Raw genomic sequence first — 27,885 nt, forward strand, 5'->3', positions numbered from 1 at the left:
GAAATGTCTATTCATGTCTTCTGCTCCTTTCTTGATTGGATTATTTGTTCTTTGGGTATTGAGTTTGTTAAGTTCTTTATAGATTTTTGGATACTAGCCCTTTATTTGTAGTGTCATTTATGAATATCTTCTCCCATTCTGTTCATTGTCTTTTGGTTTTGTTGACTGTTTCCTTTGCTGTGCAAAAGCTTTTTATCTGGATGAAGTCCCAGTAGTTTAATTTTGCCAATTCTACATAATTTTTTCAAGAAAATAGAAGAGGAGGGAATGCCTCTTAATTCATTTTAGGGCCAGTATTACCTTGGTACCAAAACCTTGGTACCAAAACCAACAGTACAAAAGTAACTACAGACCAGTTCCCCTTAAGAGCAGAAACAGAAAAATCCACAACAAAGTATTAGCAAAACAAATCCAGCAACATGAACTATGTACCATGAGCAAGAGGGGTTCATTCTAGGTATGATGGCAGCTTCAGTGTTTGAAAATCAGTTAATGTAATCCACCATATCAACAAGCTACAGGAGAAAAGAAATCACATAAGCATATCAATTGATGCAGAAAAAAACATGTGACAAAATTCAACATCCATTCATGATAAAAACTCTCAGCAAAGTAGGAATTGAGGGGGATTTCCCTAGCTTAATAAATAGCATCTACAAAAAAACAAAAACCCTACATCAATATTATACTAAATGGTGAAGGGCTGAATGCTTTCTTCCTGAGGATGAGAATAAACTGAGGATAATCTGCTGTTACCGCACTACTGGCAGTCCCAGCCAGTGCAATGCTGAGAAGAGTAGTAAAAGACATAGGAATTGGAAAGGAAGAATAAAACTGTCCCTGTTTGCAGATGACATGATTCTCTCATAGAACATCCCAAGAATATACAAAATAACTTCTGGAACTAATAAGTGAATTCAGCAAGGTCACAGGATAGAAAAATGAACACATAAAAATTAATTTTTCGGGGTGCCTGGGTGGCTCAGTGGGTTAGGCCACTGCCTTCGGCTCAGGTCATGATCTCAGGGTCCTGGGATCGAGCCCCGCATTGGACTCTCTGCTCAGCAGGGAACCTGCTTCTCTCTCTCTCTCTCTCTGCCTGCTTCTCCATCTACTTGTGATTTCTCTCTGTCAAATAAATAAATAAAATCTTTAAAAAAATTAATTTTTCTATTTCCTAGCAATGAACATATGGAAACCCAAATTAAAAGCACAATTCCATTTACAATCACTCCTAAAATAATTGAGCTACTTAGATATAAATCTAGCAAAACACACACAGGATATATGTGCTGAAACTACAAAAAGTTGATGAAAGTATTTGAAGAAGATCTAAATAAATAATAAAGTTATACTGTGTTTGTGAATTGGAAGAGTCAACAAGGTGAAGATGTTAATTTTCTCCAAATTAATCTATCAGTAGGGTAATTCCTATCAAAATCCCAGTAAAGTTTTTTTTCACTTGTTTTAAAATGTTTATGGAAAATCAAAGGACCTAGAACAGTTAAAATGATTTTGAAAAAGAGCAAGGTAGCAGGACTTCTAGGACTATGTTATGACTTAGTGTAGTAGCTCTAACAATCAAGACAGTGTGGTATTGGTGTAGAGACAGACACATAAGCCAGTGACACAGAATAGAGAACCCAGAAACAGTCTCACACAAATATGCCCTACTGATTTTTGACAAAAAGACACAAGTGATTCAGTGGAGGAAGTATAGCCTTCAGCTGAAAGAACTGAACATCCACAGACCTGAAAAAAAAAAAAAAGAACTTTAACCTCAGTCTTAGACCTTGTAAAAAAAATTTATCTCGAAATGGATCAGGGATTTAAGTGGAAACATATAACTAAAAGTTTTAGCATTAAACGGGAGAAAATCTTCAGGACCTAGGCTAGGCAAAGAGTTCTTAGATATCACACCAAGAGAACATTAAGGAAGAAATTGATCAATTAGATTTCCTCAGAATTAAAAACTTTTGTCTGTGAAAAACCCTGTGAAGAGGATTGAAAGATAGGTTACAGGCTGGAACAAACGGCTTGCTCACCACCTGTCCAACAAAGGACTTGTATTTAGAATGTATAAAGAGCTGTCAGTGCAAGAAGCCAAAAAATCCAAAGGCATGAACAGACATTTCACCAAAGAGGATATACAGGTGGAAAATAAGCATATGAAAAGACGTTCAATACCATCAACCATTACAGAAATGCAAATTAAAACCACAATGAGATAGTACTATGTGTCTATTAAAATGGGCATTAGAATGGGGCTAAAAAATAGCAATAATACAAATGCAGGCAAGGATGTAGAGAAACCGGTTCTCTTGTCCATTGCTATGGGAATGTAAAATGGCTCAGCCACTCTGGAACACAGTTTGACAGTTTCTTATAAAACTATGTGCTTGTCCTATGACCCAGCCCTTATACTCTTGAATGTTCATCCCTGAGAACTAAAAATTTCTGTCCATACAAAAACCTGTAGAGGAGCATTCATAGTGGCTTTATTTCAAATAGGCCCAAACTGGAAACAGCCAGAATGTCCTTCAGTGGGTGAATATTTCAACACATTCTGGTCCATCCATCCAACAGAGTACTACTCAGCAATTAAAAGGCATGAATACAGGGAACAGCGTGGACGGACCGCCAGGGCATTGTGCTTTGTAAGTGAAGCCAATCTCAAACGTTATGTATTGTGTGACTCTGTTTACATGGTGCTTTCAAAATGACAAAACTGTGGAGTTGGAGAACAGATTACTGGTTGCCAAGGGAGAGTGGCAGGGTTGGGGGAGGACTGGTGGAACTCTAAGAGGATACCTCGAGGAAGTTCCTTTGTGGAGATGGAACAGCTCTGTATCTTCATTGTGACGGTGGTTGTGCAAATCTATGTGCTGCATCAAATCGCATAGTTACACGCACACGCCCCCACCCCCATCAGTGCGTGTAAAACCTGATGAGAACTAAAGATCTGTAATACAGGTAAAAGAAGTGAACCAATGTCCATTTCTTTGCTTTGATATTATACTGTAGTCAGAATAGCATCACTGGAGGAAGCTGGGCGAAGGGTTCGTGGGACTCTGTGTACAATTTTTATCACTTGTTTGTGAGTGTTTTCCCATAAACCACCATCTCCAACCCATCCCCGGTGCTCCAGTTACCTCTCTGGATGGTCAGATGCTGCCATCGTGTTGTGATGGTCATGGCTGCAATTTAGGGAAGCCCCGCCCCCTGCACAGGTACAGGGAAGCATTATCATTTGGCCTTGTCTTTAGTTGGCCTGAAAACTGGCCAACCCAATGAAAGGAGAAGGGGAGGGCCGAAGAGGAGTGGAGGAGGGTGGAAGCAGTGGGCAGGGGAGGAGAGGTAGGGCCCTCAGAGACAGTGTGGATGAAAGGGCTGGATGTAGGACCCACCTGGGCCTTGCGTCCGGGGAAAAACTTCTCCCCCATCTGCTCTGTTGCCCCTTTGGCTTGTACCTCACACTGAGGCTACCCTGATGGTCTTAAAATGTGAATCTGGTCATTCCCCTTTCCCCGTGTATTCCACATACTCTTAAAATCCATCTTTGGCCTTCCCTTGTTTTTAAGACTAAACTCTTGAATGTGGTCAGCCTCCAAGGTCTTGTGTGCTGTGACCCCCATCTTTCTTTCCAGGCTCATATCCTCCTCCATCCCCCTGCACCCCCAATGCCTTCTCAGCCCCGGAGCTCAGTTCATGCTTTCCCAGGGAAATCTTCCTCGACCTCCTGACTTATAAATACCCATTTTCTACAGGCCTTTGTAGTGTCATATTTCTGTCCTCAGTAGCACTTGTGACTCTTGGAATTTTAAATCTGTTTTTGTGGCTATTTGACAAATAGCTCTCTTCCCTATTGGACTAAGATTCCATGGCCTCTGTGCAGCATTGTATCCTCGGTGCCTGGTGCACAGCAGTGCTTATCCATATTTGTTGAATGAGCGACTATCTTTGTTGCTTGTTTCTCTGCACTTGTGGTTATTGACACCATTGGGTACTTGGCCCTTACTCTTGGGACACTGGTGGTAGTGGCCGCTTAAATAGACCATGCTCTTAGGTTCTGACTTCCGGAAGTAATATGGCTTGAGCATTTCCACAGGAACTAGTTCTTTTGGCCTCTAGGAAATGCACCTGGGCCAGGTTCAGTGGTGGGGCTGGAAGTCGATTTGAAGACGGCGTGCTGGTGGTCGCAGGCTTCCATGTTTGGTTGATGTTTGTGTTCTTTGTTTTCCTTTTTACCAGCTTTGACTTCATTACCTGCTGACAAATTACTGCATAGCCTTAGAATGTGGGAACCCCATGCTGTGTACAGTAATGCAGAAATACGTGTGCTCTGAGAGGGACAAGCAGGCTATGGAATTGTACATGTGGTATGACCTACAAACTACCGAGTCCTCTGTATAGGGAGAAAAATGCTAACATGCTAATAGTGGAGAGGCTTTGTGTCTTTATTTTGAATATTTGAAAAAATTTACTTAAAATTGAAAAATGTTTTCATCTGACATGTTTACTTTTCCTCAGGGATTAAGGTACATGCAGCCTTCAGCTTCTTGTGATTGAAGTAGCTCCCAGGCGTGTATTACTTTTTCTACATTGCTGTTTTTTAAATTCCTGTTGTCTTCCAAGTGAATATGAGATTAATGAAAGTACCCAATGAGCTAGGGGACTTTGTCTCTTGCTGTGCAATTTGGTTTGATTTTTATCAGATATGTGGCTATCTGGGTGTGCACTGATCAAGCGTCTTTATTTGATCACAAACCGGTGACTCAGTGCGCTGGTTTTGGAGGCTGAGCTGAGCTCTCTGACTTTGGGGGAAGTTAATTGAGCTCTTTGAGGTTCACTCGTTCATCTATCAAATGCTTGTAGAGTGTTTCCTGTGTTCTGAGCACTAGGGAATACATGGGTGAATAGGTCGGACCTAAACCCCTGCTCTCATGGCACTTAAATCCTGCTGTAGTACACAGACATTAAACCAGAAACAATATATAAGTTATAGCATGTTGGAGGGAGAAAAAATTAGGGGAAGAGGATATGAATGTTGGGGACTGGATTGCAATTGATGATAGGGAGGCCAGCAAAGGCCTCACTGAAAAGGTGACCTTTAAGTTAAGACTTGAGCCAGCGAGGAAGAGACCTGTGGGGGGATCATGGGAAAGAGCTTTCAGGCAGAGGCAACAGCATATGCAAAGACCCTGAGGAGGGAAATTCCCTGGTGTGTTGATCTGACTCTGTGCTAGAGGGGGGAAGGCTAGGTGAGAGAGTCAGAAGATAGGCATAGAGGGCTACTGTAAGACTTGGGACTCTGGGTGAGATGGGAAGTAATCAAGGGAGCTCTGGGCAGTGGAGTTGATGTGACCGGGGATGCTGTAACTGGCTCCTTCTTGCTGCCCTGTGGAGAACAGACCACTAGGGGCAAGGATGGAAGCAGGGAGCATAGGTCAGAGGCCAACCCAGGAATCCAGGGGAGCCCAGGGTGTTGGTAGTAGAAGCAGGGAGAAATGGTTAGATTCTGCAGTCAAATGCTCTACCACTGAGCTATACCCCCTAATGGTTAGATTCTGGATATTTCTGAAGGTAATACCACCAGGATTTACTTATCAGATTCTGGATATTTTTGAAGGCAGCCCTACTAGGGTTTGCTGATCTGACTGGATGTGTAGTGAGAGAAAAGAGGGACGGATGACCCAGGGTTTTTTTGCAGACCACCAGGAAGCTTGTTAAGGTTGTGGGTCTAGAGTTCAGGCACCAGGTGCAGGCTGCACATAGGCATTTGGGAATCCTTCGAAGCCCAGATGAGTGAAATCGCCTGGAGAGGGAATATGGCACCCCAGCATTGAGACTGACAGGTAATGGCCAAAAGAGGAGGAAAATAGGCAAGTGAATGTTCTAGAAGGCTAGGGGAGGTGTTTCAGGAGGGGGCATGATCCCTGCTCATGGCACACCAGCTGTGTAGCCTCAGAAGTTTCCTCCCCTCCCTGAAGCAGCTCTTCCTCTTTAAAAGGTGACAGTGCTAATATCCTGGTAGAGTTTCTGTAAGAGCTAGATGTATTTTATCGTGTGCCAGATACTGAGAGGCTCTGAGAACAGAAGGATGAATAAATAATAATGTACCTAGAGTCCAGCTACACATTATTAATGTTATTATTACTAGTAATGATGAATACTGGGTATAAGGGGAGCTCATAGGAGGCTTTTTTCCCTTTCCAGAATTAGTCCACGTATGGACATATAAATGAAAATTGCCACTATTCTTAAGTGAAAAATGAAAAATAAAACCTCTTCTACTATATTCATGCATTTAAGTAAAGCATATCTCTAAGGTTTTTTTTTTATTTATCTGATCACTATTATTGGAGCTCTTAAACCACATTGTAAGAAATAGAATTTAAAAAATTTGGTTCATAGGCCTGCCAAATGTACACATTCTTCAGACTGATACATTCTGACATGAAAAAAAAGGTTAGTGTTTCCAAAACCAGGAAGCAGAACGTTCCAAGTTTATAGCACAGAGTAAATTTGATGCATTGCATGAAATCTTCTTTATTCCAGGAAGCCTTAAGGAATGTGTGTCATTTTCCCAAGTTTATTGAGGAACATGAAAAGGACTTTTAACCCTAGAGAACAATCTGCTGGTTACCAGAGGGCGGGTGGCGGGAGATGGGGGAAACAGGTGATGGGGATGAAGGCGGGCACATGTGTTGAGCACCAGGTGATGTACAGAAGTGATGAATCACTGTAGTGTACACCTGAAACTAATATTGCCCTCTATGTTAACTAACCGGAATTTAAATAAAAACTTGAAAAAGAATATGAAATGGAATAAGTGGTAGTCGTTTGAAATAAAAATGATAATTTTGGAGTAAAAGTTTTTTCATAGGTGATCAAGTTGGCAGGATAGCTAAACATTTTAGGTTTTCACCTCATCCATATTCAGCTTTGACTTGATGACATTTTTGAGATCATATTTTCACTTAAGGTATCATTAGATTTCTTTTTTAGGGTGAGGGTAGAGAAATACAAACAAACACATCTGTAGCATGGTAGCATTGATGGGTGGCTCTTCCTCTTTCCTTGTGGTGTGCACACTGGGTGCTGCCAGAAAATCTGCTGTGCCCTTGTCCTTCGGCCCGAGAATTTCAGTCTTTCTGCTGTGAGCCGTGAACCCCGTCAGCTTGCTTGCTCTCAGCCCGGCTTCATGGAGGCACATGGAGTGCAGGGCGGCGGCTGCGGACCTGGGCTCTGCTTCCCGGGTCTCGGTGGGGCTTGGACCGAGAGTAGCAATGCCCCAAGATCCTGGAAGTGTGAGTCTTGGTTTATTAGCTCTGGGTCCTTGGGAAGTTACTCCCTCTGGGTATCTGCTTGTTTCCCTTTTGAAGCAGGGAGTAGTAGCAACAGTAGTGCCCCTCTTTGCTAGTGTACTGGGGAGGGTGCATGAAATCCTGAGTGAAAGGCAATGCAGATTTGGGTTTGATGCATATTAATCAGTCAGCAAATATTAATTATCAACATTAAGTATTGAGCCACTCTGAGAGGCTGGAAAAATCTGGAGGTCTGGTGTTTGTCAGGTGGTGCTATGGGCAGTGGGCACTGAGATGGAGGTAGGGATGCAGGAGGTGTATTTGCGGAGGGGAGATAACACCCTTGGGAGATGAAAGGGCGGGAAGCAGGGCAGGGGAGCCTCAGGCTGCCATCCTAGCCAGCCTGACAGGGAGCTTCTGAGCACTGAGCAAACACTGCTCAGGAGCCTGGTATGGGAAGGCCCTAGCAACCAACTTTCCCCCACTGCTCCACCAGCAGGGCCTGTCACCTGGGCTGGAAAATAAGCTGGGGTGGAGCCTGAAGGCACCAGTTCTTTCCTGAAGGGACATGTGGGCAGCACACCTCCAGGGCCTGCCCAGAGACATTTTGTTTCACTGTAGTTTCTTAACTCACAAGGGGATTTGAAATAATGTATTCCCTACCACCGGGCCCTGCCCCCAGCTCAGGGGGAGCTCTCACCATCTGTCTGCCACTGGGGATGATTAGACAAGAGATCTTGAGGGACATTCAGGGAGAGTGAAGATAAAAATGTGAATGTCTCCAGTGTGTGGTCACAGCACACCACATGAACACACACACACACACACACACACACACACACACACACACAGATAGGCATTTAGCTATTTGTGGAATGAGGTGCATGAGGTCAGCCTGTTTTAGCTCTTTGCTGCCTGTTTTGCTTGTCGTGAAGGAAAGAGTGTTTCATTTATTGTCATACTTCCTCTGGGACCACCAGGTTTTTCTCAAGAAAACCAACAAAGTTGATATCCTGTGTCTGGGAGTCTGGGTGAAAAACACAGTGGGCTTGCCTCATTTGTAAGCAGAGAGGCTGTCCAAGGCAAACCACATCCGGCCCAGGCTTTCTTGAGGCAGGTGGTCCCAGATGGAGGCCCAGAGTGAGGAGCCATAGGAACCAGGCTCTCGTCAAAGGCCTGGGGCAGTCGTGAGAGGGAGCGCTCGGGCCCTGCTCAGTTCCAGGGCCACGTGGGGACACCCTGGCTGCTCTGTCCTCTTACACTGAGCCTTTCTCTTCTAAAGAAGCAGCACAGCTCGGCGGCGGCCGTGCTGGAGCTCTCAGGGATGTGATTTTCTTGTCTGTAAAATGAGACCGTGGTCGAAGCAGGGGCCAGCTTAATACCAAAAAAGGGGCTGTTTTTGCTCATCGTGGAAGAAAAAATAGATTAAAATTGCCTTTAAAATATTTACTATAGATGTGTATTTTAGTCATGATTATAATAAACCATAATTGGCATTGACTTAAGTGTTAAAACGTGAATATATTCTTAGCAAGGCTGTGCGTGTTTCCACAGTATCTCGTTGTCTGCAATGTGACGCCAGATGCTCAAGCCCTCGGTCACACGGGGCCTGCTTTCTGACCACACGCTATTCACGGCAAAGAAACCGGTAAAGAAACGACATCCAAATGAAGAGGTGGACAGATTATGGGCAAGAGATACATTATAACTGTTTAAACCCACAAGTGCTATCAAGTTAAAACTGCTAAAACTGTAGTCACACTGTAACAGTGGGGCCTTCAGGGGTGCAGATGGAAAAGGAATCAGGTTTATTGCTGTCATTCTGTAACTGCTGTTTAACAGCTTGGCTTATAGTCACAGTTCACTCTAACTGTTCCTCTCAACTGCAAAATCGTGAGTGTGTGTGCACAACCTTTTCCTCTCCAAATCTTGAAACTGCAATAATTGCCAGCCTATTAAAAAAAAATGCATCTGCCGTATGAACGTAATTTCAGCTATTCTGTGTTAAATGAGTAATTATGACATGGGGCTCTGGTGACACAAGATAGGAACTTGGATACATGTTTGAATATGGACCATGTCAGGTTTGTGTGGTTTCAGATACTGAGAAATCGCTTCTTTGTGCTCACTGATTTTTTTTTTTTTCATGGTCTGCTCTGTTACTTGGTTCAAAATATCACATGACAGATGAGCTCTCTGGTACATATAATCCATGTAATTATAGAGAGGGTTTCTTTTGTCAGTGGTGGTTAAAAAACCCATACACCTTGGGGCGCCTGGGTGGCACAGTTAAGCGTCCAACTGTTGGTTGTGGCTCAGGTCTCGATCTCAGGGTGGTGGGATCAGGCCCTATGTCGGGCTCTGCACTCGGCACAGTCTGCTTAAGACTCTCTCTCCCTCCCCTTCTGCCCCTCCCCCATGCATGTGCTCTCTCTCTCTCTCTCTCTCTCAAATAAATAAACCTATTTTGAAAAATCCACACACCTTCCTTCTTACCCTCTGATTTTTTTATACAATTTTACTCTCGCTTTTATTTAAAAACTTGAGTTTGAATGGTTTCCATTAGCAGATATTTTAAGATGACAATCCAGTCTAAGATGCTGCCAACTTGAAGCTGAGCACAGCCCCCAGCCCTCGAGCTGGATATGAAATCTAATTTCAGGCCTGGTGCAATGCAGGGACATAGCTGGTTTGTAAACAGTCCTTGTGACAGCAGAGCACAGTTGACAAGCACTGGTTCTGAGGCAGGGCGGAGTGTGTTCTCTTGCTGTCTTAACTGGTCACCCTGATTGCAGTTCAACCTGGGGTGCATCTCACAGAGCCACACGGAGTAATTAAAACCACAGGTTCAGCATTGTTCATTATTTGGTATAATGAAAGCCAAATGACAATCCATCCACTTTACTAAAAACTGTATCCTTTTTTTCCCTCTTAACTGAAATGTACGTGTGAATATTAAAGCATACAAAGAATCAGAAGTCACTCTCTTCGTTAATGAAACCTACTGCAGGGCCAGTCTTGGCCTGTATAGCGTGCATTTGCTATTCCCAGAATGCACGCTCATCGAGTTCCTCTCAGACCTGTGACCCATCCCTGTGTCTGTCGTGGTGGCAAAGATGGGTAGGTTATTCATCTCCACCCACTTTTCCCCCCAGAGGGGCTAGAATGGATCTTAAGTACAGAGAAGGAACATGTTAAATATTCATCTGGTTTAATTGAATGTAATATACAATCCTTAAGATTAATCTGAAGTTTTGGAGTCATTAATGGTTCATTTTTTTCATAGCATAGGATTTATTTGTTATTATCTAAGATAGTGAATTATTTAAGTAAAAAGGGAAAGTTCTTTCCAGAGATGGATCTTAGCAAGCTGTTGCTGCTTTCATTTACATATGATTACTGATTGTATTAAATTGGGAATGTGGGTGAGGGGAGGCGTGGCAGCCTGAAGATTTTACAGGTTTGGGTGGTTACTAGGTGTTGCATGGCACGTTGCAGCCTGGGATCTGACACTTGCTGAATGACCTGTGGTTCACCAGGGTGTGTATCAGTGACTTCAAATTCCCATGAATATTAATAAAAATGGCTGGATATCAGTTTAAAGGACAATGAACCGATTAACATGTAATATCATTGTATACTTTATTTATAAACATGCACAAATAATTTGTTCTCTTTGAGGACATCAATTCTTCTAACCTTAGTTTCTTCTATCACTTCTTCAGCACTGAAATTTAATGGTGTACTGGGGTGATTTATATTTTTTTAGAACAGCTTCTGAAAGTGTTGCCCAAAATACTGTTTTGTTGGTTCTTTTAGGATTCAGGTGATCTCTAAATTATTAAACAAGAATCAAGGGCTGTATACATATGTCAGCCTATTTATATTATAGTACTATTTTCCACCATGGCCACCCACACCTTGATTTTATATTTTGAAATGTTACTGAACTATTAAAATATAGAAGAGCTTGAGAATATCAACATCTACCTACCCACCACCTCTTTCATCAAATGTTACCATTTTGTCATACTTCTGATTCTTTAAAAATCAATAAATAGACTTCCAGTTTCAGCTCAGAGATGTAGAGAGCTGCAAAGATGTGCCTCCTACGCTTACAAGAAAAAGTCTGGACAGATTGGAAATTGACAGAGAACTGAGTTTGCAGAGCGAACAGCCATTTAAAACTCTGGAGAGCGGCACTTTCTGAGACATAAGGCCTGAGCATTTGCTTACCAGAGGCAGAAGCCACCAGACACCACAGAAGTAGGTAGAAAGATCAAGCTAAAAATTTGACAAATGGCTGGAGGCTGCACGTGGGATAGCTTGCGAGTGCGAAGCTCCTGGGGGCAGCAGAGGAGTAGGAAGGTGTCCTATCCTTTTGCAGGCTTTTCCTCCAGGAATGCCACCTGGCCCTTACAGGGAAGATGGGAAAATCTGAAGAAAACTACTGGTGCGGGCTGGAGGTGCTGGCTTAGGAGCCACTGAGAAACCACTCAGACTTTTTTCTCCCTTAAGGAACAAAAAGCTTATTCTGCAGTGGGAGGGACAGGGTATGAGGGCACTGGTGAAATACCATTGCAGCTGGGGGAAGAATTCCATCCAGCTCAGCACCCCCTACCCCACCCCACCTAAGAAAAGTCTTAATCTTCTGGAAGAAGGGCCTCAAGGCTGTAGACTGAGAACACTGGAGCATACCCACTACAGCAGGGGGAAGGAGGTGGGGGAGCTCTATTCCTGGAGGAGGGACAGAAGCACTTGTGGAGGCTAACTGCCAGATAGAGGCCTGCTGTGCACTCCAAAGATGGAGTCTTAGAATATTTGCAGCCCTTCCCACCCCACTGTAGCATGCTATCAAGCCTCCAGGAATAACAACAGTGGATTATATAGCAGGGAGAACTCTAAGAGACAGACTCTCTTTGGGGAGCAGCACGGAGGGAAACCCCAGAGCCAAGAAAGGGAGGAAGAAAAGATCCCTAGAGGAATTTGAAGTTTCTCATGTCTATAGGAACAACGAACCTCAACGTGACCTGACTTCTGACTAGATTATCTTAAATCCCCGCACATAATGTCTCATTTACCTCAGTATCTACTGCCCTATACAAAGTGTCTGGCTTTCAACCAAAAATCACAAGACATGCCAAAAGGTAAGAAAAAGCATTCAGAAGAGATAAAATGGTCATCAGAACCTGACAGATACGACACAGCCGTTGGAACTGTCAAACTGTAGGTACACATACCTTACCTACCTCACCCCACTGAGTGCCCTTTATGTGCCGGAGCCATTTTAGGAATGGGCTTAACAAGAGAGAGCATAACTGCAGACAACCAAAAAAAATAGTTACAGATAGTGAAATATGCAGCAAAGAAATATCAGAGTGGAAAAGGATAGAGTGACTGACTGGTGGAATGTGTGGGCTGTTTCAGAGTCATCAGAAAAGGCCTTGTGGGGTAGGTGAAATTGTAGCTCACACCTGAATGATTAGGAGGCTCCTGCCATTACTACAAGCCATCTAAGTAGAGAGCAGCAAGTGCAAAGGCCCTGAGGCATGAATAAGCTTGGACCGCCCCCAGTCTAATATTAATGCTCTGGAGGGTAACGGTGTTATGAGAATGTTGCTGATAAGAGCAACCCCTGCAGCTGTGTCACTGTCAAGGCTAACCTAGGGAGGAAGTAGTGGGTGGGTTCTCTCCTGCTCATATACTTTTTCTTTAAACACTTACAGAAATTACTGTTCTTTCCCCTCATTTTGCAGGGCCAGGAGTCTCTATAATACCTTTCTTGTAACCTGGCCCTGAGTGAAAAGGAGCATGAGTTTGCTGTTGTGAGTTAAGGCCTCATTATTTAGTAGAAGTGTATTATTTATTCTTTTTAATTGTAGAGAATGTGCATTAACTCCACTAATCCTAACTGCTACTCCCCCACCCTGGGTAGTGGTTATTCGTATATTACAGATGGAAAAACTGAGGCCTGGAGATGAAGATTGCAGATCTATTAAAGGTTAACCCTGGTATTTGAACCCCAGGAGCCTGACTTTGTGTGATTGCATTGTAAGAACCGAACAGATGGGTATTCTTAAAGAATAGAAACTGATAAAAGCAAAATGAATACAGTTGTTTAATTCTTATGTTAACCCAGTTGATTTTAAAGCATTGGCTGGTGAAACTGCCTAGGGAAATGGACCAAATAAGTACATGGTGAACCATCTTTAATTTGTTCTTTTAGTATGAGTGCCTCAAAACTGTTGAAAATGGGGAGTTTAAATAGTTTAACATCCCAGTTCCCTCTGCTGTATTACTACTACATATGTAAGTATATAATATTAATACTGTGAAGGCAATTTTGACTGGCATTTGTCTAATGAGAACATTCTGGAAATCAGCATTTATGATCTCAGTAACTCACTGTAACTGGTGTCATTGGTCTACTGTTTTGTAGACTGCATCTTTCACCGGCTCAATGCTCTTTATTTTTTCTATACTAATGCTAATTGAGAATAAATAAGTCATAATAAAAATTAACCTTAAGGGGCACCTGGATGGCTCAGTTGGTTCAGGGTCCGACTCTTGATTTCAGCTCAGGTTGGGATCTCAGTCAGGGTTGTGAGATTGAGCCCCAGGTTGGGCTCCGTGCTGGGCATGGCACATGCTTAAGATTCTCTCCCTCCCTCTCCTTTTGTCCCTCCCCCTAACTCATGTGTGTGCTCTCTCTCTCTTTCTCTTTCAAAAAATTAAACCTTAAGTACATGTTTGGAGAGGGAGAACTTTGCATTGGATGAAAAGGATGATTATATTCATTGGTTTCTGTTTTTTGCCATTAGAGGAAAGGAAAGAACTTTCCCATGAGCACCTCTCTTGACACATGAAAAGGTTGCTGGTATTCAGTAATGAAACATTCACTGAAGGAAATGTAATCTGGGGGGAGTTTTCTCTGGCCAGTAATAATAATTGAACACCTACAGTGTACATAGTTTTATTATCTGTACCATTTATGTGGTATGACATGCTGGGTTAGAAAAACAGCAAACTTTTTTTTTTAAAGATTTTATTTATTTATTTGACAGAGAGAGATCACAAGTAGGCAGAGAGGCAGGCAGAGAGAGAGAGAGAGAGAGAGGAGGAAGCAGGCTCCCTGCTGAGCAGAGAGTCCGATGCGGGACTCGATCCCAGGACCCTGAGATCATGACCCGAGCCAAAGGCAGCGGCTTAACCCACTGAGCCACCCAGGTGCCCCAACAGCAAACTTTTGTACAACACTTCCCATGGACCAGAGAAGTTAAGTAACCTGCCTAGAAGGAGCACAGCTAGTCAGTGCTAAACCTGGATTTGAGCCTGTGGGTGGTTAATCTCCAGAGTTCAAGTGCTCACTCACTCCTGATTGTACTAGGGTACAGGTTATCTGGGTGGCCTTGGCTATATTAAAACCACAACAGACCGAATTGTAATTAGCATGAGGGGGTATCCAAATCTGTCAGGTTCTGAGAAACTGTTGGGAATCATCGTTGAGCTGGGTGTTAGGCTTCTGTGAGTTGTTAAAGCCTGTCGTTGTTTTTTAGAGATTTTATTTATTTGTTTGTTTGTTTATTGAGAGAGAATGTGTGTGCACAAGCAGGGGGAGGGGCAGATAGAGAGGGGGAGAGAAGATCTCAAGCAGTCTCCATGCGAAGCCCCAGAGCCCGACTAGGGGCTCGATCTCACAACTCTGAGGTCATGACCTGAGCCGAAATAAGAGTTAAGGGGTTAACCATCTGAGCCACCCAGGTGCCCTGAGTTTTGTGTGTTTTTTTTAATATGCAGCCACCTTGATTTTGATATGCAGCCACGTTCAGCTGGGACTCCCACTTCCTATGAAAGCTTTATATTGGTACTTGAAGAAGGGAAATAAGTATATATGTTTTTAGGAAGTTTCTTTAAGTATACTGATTTTTAAGAATGGATGCAATTCGTGGTTCTTACTAGTTCTAAGAACTATTTCTCCTACAATGCTTTGCTTCCATGTAGAACACTTTAACATCAGAGACTTTGCAGGTTCTGCTGCTTTGACAGCATAGGAGGTGAATGTAGCTTGTAGACATGCGCGGTACCACAGGTGTTGATGCCGCCAGCACAAATGGAAAAACGCATTGCTTTAATTGAAAGAACAGGCAGTGTCTAGTCTTTGACTCCCTTTACATTTAAAATGACTACTTGTAGTTTCTGGAGGGTGGGGAGGGAGGGAGCAGGATTTGGCTCTGTTCAGCCAGTAAGATCCTGAAAAATTTCAGAATGTGAATTCTGATGGTGACCTCCCACTGCTTCTTCTCCCTTTTGTGAAGGCGAAACAAAATACTACCTAGGAAATTCGGAAGCCAGACGGTGGTAGAGCCCAGACTTCTCAAACACTAACAGTGTCCTGTTGGGGGAGATGGCGTGGAGGGTGGGGGGCTGGAGTGTGGGGGGGTGTGAGGGGAGATCTTGTGAAAATGAGCATTCAGGTCAGGGGATCTGGACTGGGGGTGGTGCTTGGGGTGGGAAGAGACTGAGACTGCAGGTCTAACAAGCCCCCAGCAGAGGCTACTTTTAGTAGCCGGGGTGTAGGTCCCCAGTGATGAAGTTCTAGAACCTAGGTGAGGTTCGGTGGGCTGAGGTCCGGAGCCGATGACCAAGAAAGAATTCTTGAGATATCTTTGGTGCAAAATGGTGGTTTATTAAAGCCCGGGGACAGGACCGTGGGCAGGAAGAGCTGCTGCCCCGGGTTAAGAGGGTCGGCATGTTATATACCTCGCGGTTGGGGGAAGGTGAGCGGAAGGGATGGGAGGTTTCAACAGAGTTTTCACAGTTAAGGAGGGCCTGCAAGGTGCCCGGGGGAGGCCTTGCCCTTATGGCCTGATCAATGTCGTCTTTAGGTCAGGCATTAACATCAAGATAGTTGGGAGATTCTTGGGCGTCTGGGTGGCTCAGTGGGTTAAGCTGCTGCCTTCGGCTCGGGTCATGATCTCAGGGTCCTGGGATCGAGACCCGCATCGGATTCTCTGCTCAGCAGGGAGCCTGCTTCCTCCTCTCTCTCTCTCTCTGCCTGCCTCTCTGCCTACTTGTGATCTCTCTCTGTCAAATAAAAAAAAAAGATAGTTGGGAGATTCTTGGTGGGATGTTATGATCCTGCTATCATTTACATTCCCTTCTACCTCAGCCTCCTCCAGTTTATGGTGGGAGGGAGACATTAGGGCTTCAGGAACTGAGAGTTATTTGCCTCTGAAATTTGTGCTATTGATAAGGTAACCTCCCTGTTTAGGTCTCTAGGACATCTGTAGAGCAAGGGAGATTCCTGTTCTGCAGGATTGCGATCCCTGCAAGTTTATCGTTTTATGGCAGTCAGGGGTGCCTGAGGAATGCTACACATATGGAGGGGGGCAGGTGGAGGGGGGGGTGCAAGGCGCCAGCTCTTGATCTGTCCTCAGCCAGCCTCCTGCTCCCTCATCACCCAGCCCTTGTTCTCAAGGCTGTGTTGACCATCTGAATCACCTGGAGAAGTCTGAACGCAGAGCTTCCCAGCCCACAGCAGACTGAGTGAACTAGAGTCACTAGGGCGGAGGTTACACAGATATCTGGGTGGCCGGGGGTGGGGGGTGGTAGTTACTGACGTGGTTTGATGATAAATCTGCCAGCTTTGTCTTTTTTTAGTAGTGGTGGGGGGGGGCTGTGTAATGACAGCTTTGAAAACTTCCCTGTAGGAATCAGATTGAGATGTTTAAAGACAAACTTTCTGACATCCTAAGAGCTTCCTGTTTGACCTAAACTCCATGAGAAATCTTGACAGCCACTCCCCTTGGAAGGGAACTGGCTGGCTCTTGATGATTGTGTCCGGACTGGCTGAAATCAGAGAGTGTGGAGAAGAGAGAGAGAGAGAACTTAATGGTTAGTTTGCTGACCTGCTTTGCATTAGATAATGTCTGTGGAGGCTCCCAGAGTGCGTCCAGGGGAGCCAGGGCCCAAATATGGAAAAGAGAAGCCATGATGATGAGGTAGGAGTTGAAATTACCATCACAATTGTTGAAAGCGTTATTTCAGCACTTTCCCATGTGCCTGGGTCTGGGGTTTCATTTCTCCAGTGGAGGGCCCAACAAGCTGGTGGGGGTGCGGGCTGGGTGATGGCTCTGCTGTAATGCAGTGCTCCCTCCATGGTGGGGCTTTGCGGGTCACCTCTTTCACAGTATGACTTTCTCTCTTTTTGATAACTGAGGTTCTCCAGCAACTGAATTTTTTTTTAAAGATTTTATTTATTTATTTGACAGAGAGATCACAAGCAGGCAGAGAGGCAGGCAGAGACAGAGAGAGAGGGAAGCAGGCTTCCTGCTGAGCAGAGAGCCCGATGCGGGACTTGATCTCAGGACCCTGAGATCATGACCTGAGCCGAACGCTGCGGCCTAACCCACTGAGCCACCCAGGCGTCCTCCAGCAACTGAATTTTTAATATTTCTGAAATCTTATTGTTACTCTTTCCCCGTGAGATCGTGTAGGAAGGTAAGACACCGGGGGGAGATGATCTTCCTGGTTTTCCTTGATTTATTTTGTCCCTTTTAAAAAGTCCCTTCAAGACCAAGTGTTTCCCATTGTTGTTGCATTTATAATTTTCTTTGCCTCAGCTCCTTACCTTGTCTGAGGGTTAAAAAAAAGATAAGGGAAATGCCATGGTCAGGAAAAAAAAAGTTGAGTGTGGGAGAGCCGGAGGCAGGTTCCAAGTGATGTGGCTCTGACACACACCTGCTTTCCTATAGTGACTTCAGGCCCAGCAAGGGACACAGGCACCCACAATCTGTAGCCAGAACCCTGTGAGAAGCCCCTGAGCCCCAACTGTGCTGAGCGCCTTGTTTCTCTTTGCTTGAACCCTCCCTGCTGCAGAGGCAAGGCTCTAGGACATAGCCTGGTGCTGAGACAGACCTGGACGCACTTTTCTAACCCATTGTGGTGTGCACGTAGTATGCCAAAGGAGCCAAAGGGGAGGGACCTTAGTACCTGGGGCAGGAGAGGAAGGAACAGATCAGGCAAAGAGGATGGTGAGAGGGACCAAGGAAGTGTGAACAGAAGCCTGGAGGGGGAAGCAGTCTGAGAAGTCTCTGGAAGGAAGCCTTTCCAAGAAGTACAATGGGAAGCAGAGGTGGGGGGTTGGGGGGAGATGTGAGGTTGGGAGGTGACAGGTGACTTGTGTACCTTTGTAAGGAATTTGGACCCTAGATGTGATCAGGAAGCATCAAAGGAACAATTTGAAGCAGAGGCATGTTGTCGTCAGATGTGGGTGGAGGAAGTTTCTTTAACAGGTAAATTTCTCCAGAATGAGCATCTGCCCCATGTAGCTTATTTTAAAAATAGCTTTATTGACATCTAACTTGCATACCATACAATTCACCCACTTGAAGTGTCCCATTCGATGGTTTTTAGCACATTTACAGAATTGTGTAACCATCACCATGATCTGATTTTCATACACGTCCTTCACGCCCCAGAGAAACCTTGTGTCCATTTGCTGTCACTCCCCACTTCTAAGCCCAGCCACAGGCAACCAACCACTCATCTTTGTAATTTCTCCTTTTTCTTTAACATTAAGGGGAATGTCTTCCGTGAGTGTATTCACTTCAGGGTGTCTCTTTGCCAAATTATAAACTCCTGCTCTTGACTTCCCAGCCGTGGCTCAGCCCATTCCCGTCGGCCGTGATTTCGCTGTCCTACCTAACGGGCAGGCTGGAGGGTGGGCGGACCCCAAGGGCAGTGTGTTCATCTGCTCAGGGTGACATCAGAGACCTGTGTGCTTCCTGTCTCTCCCCCACGGTGGTCCTGCCAGGAACTCCGGCCCAGGGCTGGTTTCTCGGTGGTTGTCAGGGAGCTGCAGAATGGCACGGCCTGGCAGTGGGGTGCTCTGCTTCCTTGTACGTAGCCTACACGTACGAGGAGTCCCTGCTGGTGCGCGCTTAGTTCCTGTTGCCCACCCTGAACCGGCGAGTGCCTGAGAATTGATGAGTCTGCCTCTCTGCAGCTGGGGGGGGGACTCTCTGGGGGATAGGTGGCTCTGTGGCTCCTTGTCAGCGACCACTAGTTGTCTCTGCTGGGGAAGGAGGAAGGGAGCCACCTCTACTCGTGGTATTGTGGTATGAGGAGCGGGTTTGCAGCTGGACCCTCGCTTCATGTGTCTGAAAAGGGTCATCAACTCAGGTCTCACCAATTCAGGAGTTCATCCTCATTTGGTCATGGGGTGCACTCAAGTTTACCTTTGGACAGTGTAATAGTGTGGGCGATAGTGGAAATAGTGGTAACATAAACTTTTGTGGGAAATAAGTGGATTTAAGTCTCATTAGAAAAACCTGTTCGCTTTAGGATGGAAATGTTTAAACACATGACTAGTAGTAAATGCTAGAATATTGTTCTTATCTAGTTATTAAGTTAGTCCCCTGGAATCTCTCCTTGGGGAAAAAAAAAATGAAATCCTGTCCTGAATATGTCAGTATTTGAGTTACTATATGAACTTGACATTAACAAAAATTGACTTTCTTTCAAGTATAATTCACGCTTCACTAAGCCAAGTAGACATTCTGCCAGTTATTTGGACTTTATTAAATTTTGCTTTATATGTAATAAAAAACTCAAGGTAGGCCTCTGCTTTGCAAAATATCTTACTTGATTAGGAGCTGTATTTTCAAGTCTGTTTTGGAGCGAGGTTTGTCGTCATGTAAGTAATGAGCATTTTCTGGTGCAGCTCTTTAATGGTGAGAACGGATGTTGAAGAAAGCAAACACCATATGCCCTTTGTTTCGCGTGCATGTCCCCTCCTGGAGGCTGGGTGGAGTGTTTCAGCTGTCTTGAATAATCTCCATTTTGCTGTTACTGCAGACTTTGCGGTTCTCCCACTCTTGTCTCCGATGTTACAACTTCTTCCTCGTCCTCCTCCTCAGTCAGAAAGGTTCCATGCTCTCAAATGCCAGAGATTGGATTAATTTTGAAAAGTGAGTTTCCCTTGATTTGTGACAGAAATTAGTGCAGAGAATTAAAAAAAAAAAACAAACCACCCAGTGTGAACGTGTAGTGGGAGGGGCAGGCGGGTTGGGTACGGGACAGGATGCTTAGAATAATTCTGCTGCCAAGTGAATCAGAGACTTGCAGCTCTCGGCGAGCACGGAACATACTCCTGCCCAGAGTTCAGACACAGTGAGCCAGAAATCACCACTAAATACTCCACAGAATGGACCCTTCCGCAGCCAAAGCCCCGAGTGCTGCAGAGGCGTCTGAGACTGTAAGTAGGCCATACATCTGGTTCCGTTGCTCTTACGCTGGCATCTTTTGTAGCCTGTTGTCTGACTACTTCTTAGGCCAGGAGGGAGGAGGCATGATGGGGAATTTGGTCCCACCTCTGTCCTTCCAAGATGGTGAGCAACACTGTTTTCCATTCGGACCTGGTCTCAGCTTTCATGTTTGCGGTGGAAGGGAATTTCTTTCCCCAGGCCTTCCTCTGTGACACAAGTGGCTTTTGGCCGAGCCCCTTTGGTAGTAACATCTGTAAAGATTCGGGACAGCACTGTCATTTGGTGTGAGGGCTCTTCCCTTCTCCTAAGTGCAAATGATGAGTTTTGTCCAGGGCATACCCCAGCCAGCAGAGCCTTCTCCCCCTGCCCGCCCCCCACCCCCAGGCATCCCTTCCATCAGCGAAGTGTCCCTAGCAAGGGCTGGAAGCAGGTGATGTTTCTGAGGCAGCTGGCAGGTTTGGAAGCCTGGGATGAAGCCAGGTGTGGAATCCAGCTTCCCTGTGATGGGAAGGAGAGAAGAATGAGTTAGAAAGCAGGACAGAAGTCAGCTTGAGGTGTCTCCAGAGAGCAGCCCTGTTGCTAGATGCCAGTCAAAGTGGCAGGCAAAGCTCAGATCCTCACTCTGCCAACTTTGGGCCACTGGCAAATATCTCTCCTCATCTTACTCTTCCCATCTGAAAATCACTATCTTTGCCCCTTGCGGGATTGCTGGATTATATGAAGTCATGAATGTGAAAGTAATTAGTACTTGGTAGGCATTTGCTAAATGATGTATTTTTGCCCTTCGTGCCCCTTCTCCTTCCTTAGCGGGATATTGTACCGTCAGTGCGAGCACCGTGCTGGGCTCCAGGACGTGCCACCCGTGTTGCCTTCCTGACTTCTTTCAAGGCAACCTTTGTGGCCTCCAAGTTCTCTTGCTTGGTGTCATGGACTTGATCTTAGGGTCAACTTTGTTCAAGACCAGAGCCCCAGGTTGCCCTTTTAGCCTAGGTCAGGTAACCAACCCCCAAGCACAAGGCGGTCTCTGGCAGATGGTGAGAGTGGGTCATGCTGTGTCTGCGATCCATCTAAATTAAGGATCGTGAGGACAGGAGACCCAGGTCAGGAGGCCACGTGATGAATCCTAGGGGGACAGTGATCAATCAGAAGAGCCATTTCTCATTCAGCTTTGAGTTTCCAAGTTATGGAAACCTATATTCAGCCAGTGCAAGGGAGAAGAAAAAAAACCCTCGAAGAAAAGTGCTCAGTAGTTGATCTGATTTCTGAATCAGAAGTAGGCGTAGGGCACCGTCATGGTGACATTCCAGCGGGTTGTTTCAGTTAACCTGTTCATGGGTTTAGGCATCCCGCGTACTTGTCAGTTCATTCCCAGATGCCTTCCACTATTATGGGCATGTGTCTGTTTAGGGGATTTTCTTGAGTCTGTCTTGTTAATTAGCTTTACCCTGTGCTTTATCTTTGCTAACTGTGAGTTAATTGGTAGTAAGAGTGTTTTCTTGTCAGTCACAAGTTCTCCCACCGCTTTGCCCAGTTGAATTTCTTGTATTTCATCTCGTATTTAGACTCAAATTGTTTGCCTCTAGCTGGCAAGAGTCCATAACGGTCTGCGAGCTCCAACACAGTGCTAATTTTTATCAGTGATTTTGGAGACACTTTGTCATCTGTGCACTTTGTTTGGTGTGTGATGATTTAAGAGTACTTTTTATCTTAACCTGCATCAGAATCATGTATCGCAGTGTGCCAGCCTTCAGTAGCTCTCCGTTGCTCTTCTTTGAAATCCACTTTCTTGCCCATGACCAGCGGCACCTCGTGTAGCCTGGCACACGACGACCTTTCCAGCCTTGTGGCCATCTCCCGCACACCTGGCCACTCCCTTCCATAGCACCAGTGCTGCCCCCACTGCCCCGCTCCTGCTGGCTCAATCCCACTATCGAGCCCAGGCACTTGCCCTGTCCCCTCCTAGGAGTGCCCTTTCTCTGGCTCTTGCTTGGGTGGCTTGCTCTGTTTTCTTTCAGGTGTTACTTGGAGAAGCCCCTGGGCCATCTTATCTTAAGGGACTTCCTCCATCTTAAGTTTCCTTTCTCCCTTCCTGTTATGTCAGCGTATCTATTTCTTGCAGAGCACTTATAACAGCCAGTAAATCCTTGCCTCACTGGCTTGCTTGGCATTTGCCGGCTCCCCAGTTGGAATCTCCACCCCAGGGCTGGCGGAGGTCTGTCTTATTCCACTGAATCCCCAAGCCCCTGACTCCGTTCTCAACCCACAGTAGGTGTACAACAGAGCTTTCTTAAATGAATAGAGGTTTGGGATGATCAGTGACGTGGATGCTTTTCAGTAGTTGGTGACTGTGAGCATCTTCTCTGTGCCGGCTGCTCCCGGCCCTGCTCCCTGCTCCCAGCACTTTGGGAGCCCTCCAGACCCCAAGGCCCTGGCAAGCTGGTGGCTGGTATCTGGAGTAACCTTCTAACTGTTTGAAGCATCACTTTTGTTCTCAAAATGAAAACCACCTGTCTTTAAAGCTATTTGCTTAAAACAAATACTTATTTCTTTACCGAGGCCTTCCTCCCCTTTCCCCACCTCCTGCCAAGAATAATGGGAAAGCCCTCCTATCTTGGAGAGCAGTTTTCCCTCTGGCCACAATCCAGAGCTGGAGGATTTATGACCGAGGGTGCTGAGCAATAGCTTTCCCCTGCCCCGCTGCTCTCAGATGTCCACACTTTGTTCTTCCAAGGGGCTCCAAGGGGTCTTGTGATCGGGGCTCAGCCTTGGTCCTGCCTGCCTTTGCACAGTGCCTTTAACTGTCCCTCCGCCAGGGAAGGAAGCCATCCCTGGGCACCACAGAGATGGCAGCCGGGGTGGGGACCATGTCTGACCAGTGTTCTGTGGTGGGCGGCTTGCCAGCACCCCGACACCTTACACCACCTCTGGGGAGAGGCTGCTGTTGCCTGCATTTTAGAGACGGTGCAGTGAGGCTCATGGCCGGGAGGTGGGTTGTGAGCAACCAGGATCGAAACCCAGGTCTCTCTGGCTTCCAAATCTGTGTTTGTTTGTTGGTGTTCTCGGCCTTTCTCAGGTCTTGGGGTTGTTTTTTTTTTTAATTTTAATTTTTAATTTTTTATTTTCAGCATAACAGTATTCCTTGTTTTGTTTTTACCATGTTCTTCAGTTAAAAACTGGCACCTTGGTGTAGGTAGATGCGTGCATACATGGAACGGCACAAGCGTCCCAAAGTAACGGTTGCCTTCCCTGTGCACAGTGTACCCTGAGGGTCTCTGGTCCATTTTAAAAATGCTCGTCAGTGGCGCCTGGGTGGCTCGGTGGGTTAAAGCCTCTCCCTTCGGCTCAGGTCATGATCCCAGGGCCCTGGGATCGAGCCCCGCATCAGGCTCTCTGCTCAGCGGGGAGCCTGCTTCCCCCTCTTTCTCTGCCTGCCTCTCTGCCTACTTGTGATCTCTGTCTGTCAAATAAATAAATCTTTTAAAAAAATGCTCATCAACACATAGTGGGAGTCTGTTCCTTTTTAAGGCCAAAAAATATTGCATCATATGCATACGCCAGCGTTTCTTCATCTACTCATTCATCAGCTGACATGGAGCTGCTTCAGTGTCTGGGTCTCCAGCCGCTGTGGGGGGCCAGGGGGAGGAGCATGGTGCTGTTCAAGGGGTATCAAGTCTTCATGGTGCAGGCTGACTCCGTCCTAGAGCTCTGCTGTGTGACATGGTGTCTGTCGTTAACAGTGCTGTATCGCGTACTTAAATATTGGAGGGGAGGTCTCCAGTGTCCATACTGCAACGACAAAAAATGCCAGGGAGAATCTTCTAAATGGATCATGTGGCCCACTAATTGAAAGCAGTCAGAAGAACACTAGGTGATAGATCCGTGCTTACTTCACATAGAGGTTTTTATGATGAAAGCTACTTTTCAAAATGGTTATTGCAGTATAACCGACACACAGAAAATGCTCACAAGATGATAGCTTGTTGAATATTCACAAACCGAACACATCTGTATGAAGAGCACCAGATCAAAACACAGACCGTTGATTTAAGCTTCTTTGAATCAAGGCGGGCATGGAATACAACAGAAAGCGATGGGCCCTCAGTTTGTTCGGAATTGTGTACATGCAGCTTACTTGATAGAAACTCTCTTTTTAGAGCTCCCATGTTTTGTGTTTCCAGTGGTGGGGCCTGGCTGGTATTTTAGGTCTAACAACTAGGAGTGGAACCAGGCTGCTATACGGACCGACCTAAATGGCCACAAAAGGAGGCTGAGGATGCGCCTGGTAAAATGTGAACAAGGAGGAGGGGGAAGGGCCAGGACCCCACAGTGGATATGGAAACGTTTGGGTATGCGGACTTATGGTGACAGTAATCGAAACCCAATATTACTGAAATGGGGTGGAGGTGGGGAAAGAACTTGGGATTAGAGTTCCAAGCCCCTCGAAGTCAATGTACTTTTGTGTAAGATAAAGAACATTGACCTCTTTCAGTGAGTATTGGTTTAGAGAAAATTCTTTTAGCATACCAAATCAAACTCTTTTTCTTGGCCAAAGACCTGAATATATCTGAATACCAAAACAAGCTAGATTAACTTCGCTTTTGTAATGTGTGGGTTCTGTAAGGTCGTGGTGGTCAGGCCGTACCCCATTCCTCATCATGGCATGCATGTAGAAATGAAAGGGAGTGGGTGCTTGAACGTGCTTTTTAAACATTACATGCTGTTACAAAGTTTTATTAATCTCTTTGTGAGATGCATTGATAGCTTTTTAGTCAGACTGCAATCATTTCCTTGAATCAGGGACTTTGGGATAATAATAAATCCTTTTGTCTTTGTTGATTAGATAAGCTCTTATTCATTGTTCCTTTTTGTGAAGGAGACTTTGAACTCTCACACATTTGGTGTGCGTTTCCTGGTGTTCTGGACCTATGGTGTTCACTGTGGGTCTGTGTTTAATTCTGTATTTGTTGTGGAAAAAAGGTCATAGGACTGTAGCAAACACACTGTGGGGGAAGGGGCATCCCGCTGGGGACAGGGAGCCGGTGTATCTGACTTACTGTTCCTTTCTTGGTGCCCAGCATTGGGCCACTAAGCACTTGCTGAATGAATGGAAGGAGAGAGGAAAAACTGCTAGGTAGGATTTAATGATAAGTACTGTGTGCTTTGTCTCTTTTATCCTAGTTAGTCACTACAATAAGCCTGTGAGGTGGGTGCTTTTGCTATCCTTTAGAATGACCTCAGGTCCCTGTTTGCCAGGGGATGGTTCTGGTGTGTGCCTGCTGTCCTAGCACTGACAGTGGTAGTACACTCTTTCACTCTGAAGCGTCCTGGTTCCAGTGATAAATTGGTTCACTCTGAGATGACTTGAAGAGACATTTCTCCAAAGAAGACATCCAGATGGTCAGCAGACATGTGAAAAGATGCTCAGCATCACTGGCCATCAGGGAAATGCACATCAAAACTACCGTGAGCTATCACCTCACAGCTGTCAGAATGGCTAAAATCAACAACACGAGAAACAACAGGTGATGGCGAGGATGCAGAGAGAGAGGGGACCCTCTTGCACTGCTGGTGGGAATGCACATTGGTGCGACCACTGTGGAGAACAGCATGGAGTGTCCTCAGAAAGTTAAAACTAGAGCAATCATCCAGCAATCGCACTACTAGGTATTTACCCAAAGGACACAAACATACTACTTCAAAGGGATACATGCACCCCGATGCTTATAGCAGCATTTTCTGCAGTAGCCAAATTACACAAACAGCCCAAGTGTCTGTTTACTGATGAATGGATAAAGATGTGGTGTACGCACACACACGCGCGCACACACACACAGATGAATATTTTTCAGCCATAAATAAGAATGAAATCTTGCTATTTGCAACAGTATGGGTGGAACTAGAGAGTATTATGTTAAATGAAATAAGGCTGTCAGAAAAAGATAAATACCATATGATTTCACTCCCATGTAGAATTTAGGAAACAAAAACGAGCAAAGGGAAAACAAAAAGAGAGACAAACCAAGAAACATACTCTTAACTCTAGGGAACACACTGCTGGCTACCAGAGGGGTGGTGGTGCGGGGATGGAGGAAACAGGTGACGGGGATGGAGGAGGACCCTTGTCCTGATGAGCACCACGTGATGTACGGAACTGTTGAATCACTCTGTTGTACACCTGAAACGATCATTCCACTCTTTGTTAACTAACTGGAACTTTAATACAAACTTTAAAAGAATTAAAAGAGTTGGCTTTCTCTCAGATGTTGTGGTTTGGATTGACCGATGGGGAAACTGAGGGCACAGAGAAGCCACAGCGCTTCCTAATGCCACCCAGCTCGTGTGGGGATTCCTTCCTAAGAGTCTGACTTGAGATTTTGTCATTCGATCGCTGAGTTTTGCTGCCTCACCACTTAAGCCAAGGAATATGTAGTGGAAAAAGAAGGACTCTCTGTTTTTCATTCTTGCTATTTAGTAAAAGTCGTGATGTATGACTCTGGGCAGGAAGACTGTGCTGGTGAAGACCCAGGGAAACCCTAAAAACGCTTTCCCTGGTGAAGCTGGACGCTTAGTATCCTAGAATGCTGGTACCACTCACATGTGCCTAGGGCTTCATAGTTTACAAAACCCTCTCTCCTACATTATTCTGTTGAAACTTCATGTGTACCCTGTGAGGTGGAAGGTGGTACTTCCATCTTACGAAGGAGGCTGGGTGATTGATCAACAGGACGATGGGGTCACCTGCCTGAGGTTTTATATCCACAAAAGGAGCTGGTCCAGGATTCACTTCCTATTCTGCCTGCATGGTTGGCGCCTCTCCCCTGTAGCAGAGGGGCCTTGTGGCCAGGCGTGCTTACACAGCTCTTTTGAGGGTGCTGCTCATGGAGGATTAGAAAGTCCTTTGAAGACTCACAAGGTAACCCAAGGTAACACTACCGTAACACAAGGTTTCTCAACCTCGGCACTGTTGACATTTTGGGCCATTTAAGGCTATGGAGGGGGGGTGGGCATGCTGTGTAGGATGTTGGGCGACATCCCTGTTCTCTACCCTCGCCAGTAGCTCTCCCCTCCCTTCCTCCCCGGATGTGGAAACAAAAATTTCTCCAGATGGTGTCAAATGTCCCCTGGGACACAGTTGCCCCTGGTGAGGAACCACTGGCCTAAGTTCAATAGCAGCATTTGAAAGAGGGGAAAGGACAATCTTGAAAATGTCAGGCCTGTCATTTTCCTGCTCTGGTTTCTAAAGCATCAGAAAACCTATCAAAAGACCCACAGAGGGGTGGCAAAGGGAACAAGCAGCACATTTCATGTTG

The 27,885-nt window shown here is 45.5% G+C and overlaps 1 protein-coding gene across 5 annotated transcripts in view; it reads left to right on the top strand.

Moving 5' to 3' along the window:
- Positions 1 to 27,885, top strand: part of SH3KBP1 (SH3 domain containing kinase binding protein 1) — a 340,208-nt gene that overhangs the window by 75,192 nt on the left and 237,131 nt on the right. The window contains exon 1 of one of the 5 annotated variants that reach the window (XM_082718344.1): positions 20,365 to 20,565. The exons of the other annotated variants lie outside the window; for them this stretch is intronic. Coding sequence (XP_082574470.1) covers positions 20,515 to 20,565 — 51 coding nt within the window. The 5' untranslated portion in view covers positions 20,365 to 20,514. Of the gene's footprint in view, positions 1 to 20,364; positions 20,566 to 27,885 lie in introns of those variants that run through there. 5 annotated transcript variants of the gene reach the window in all.

Source organism: Mustela nivalis (assembly GCF_964662115.1).
Source record: "Mustela nivalis genome assembly, chromosome: X".
NCBI classification, from domain to species: domain Eukaryota; kingdom Metazoa; phylum Chordata; class Mammalia; order Carnivora; family Mustelidae; genus Mustela; species Mustela nivalis.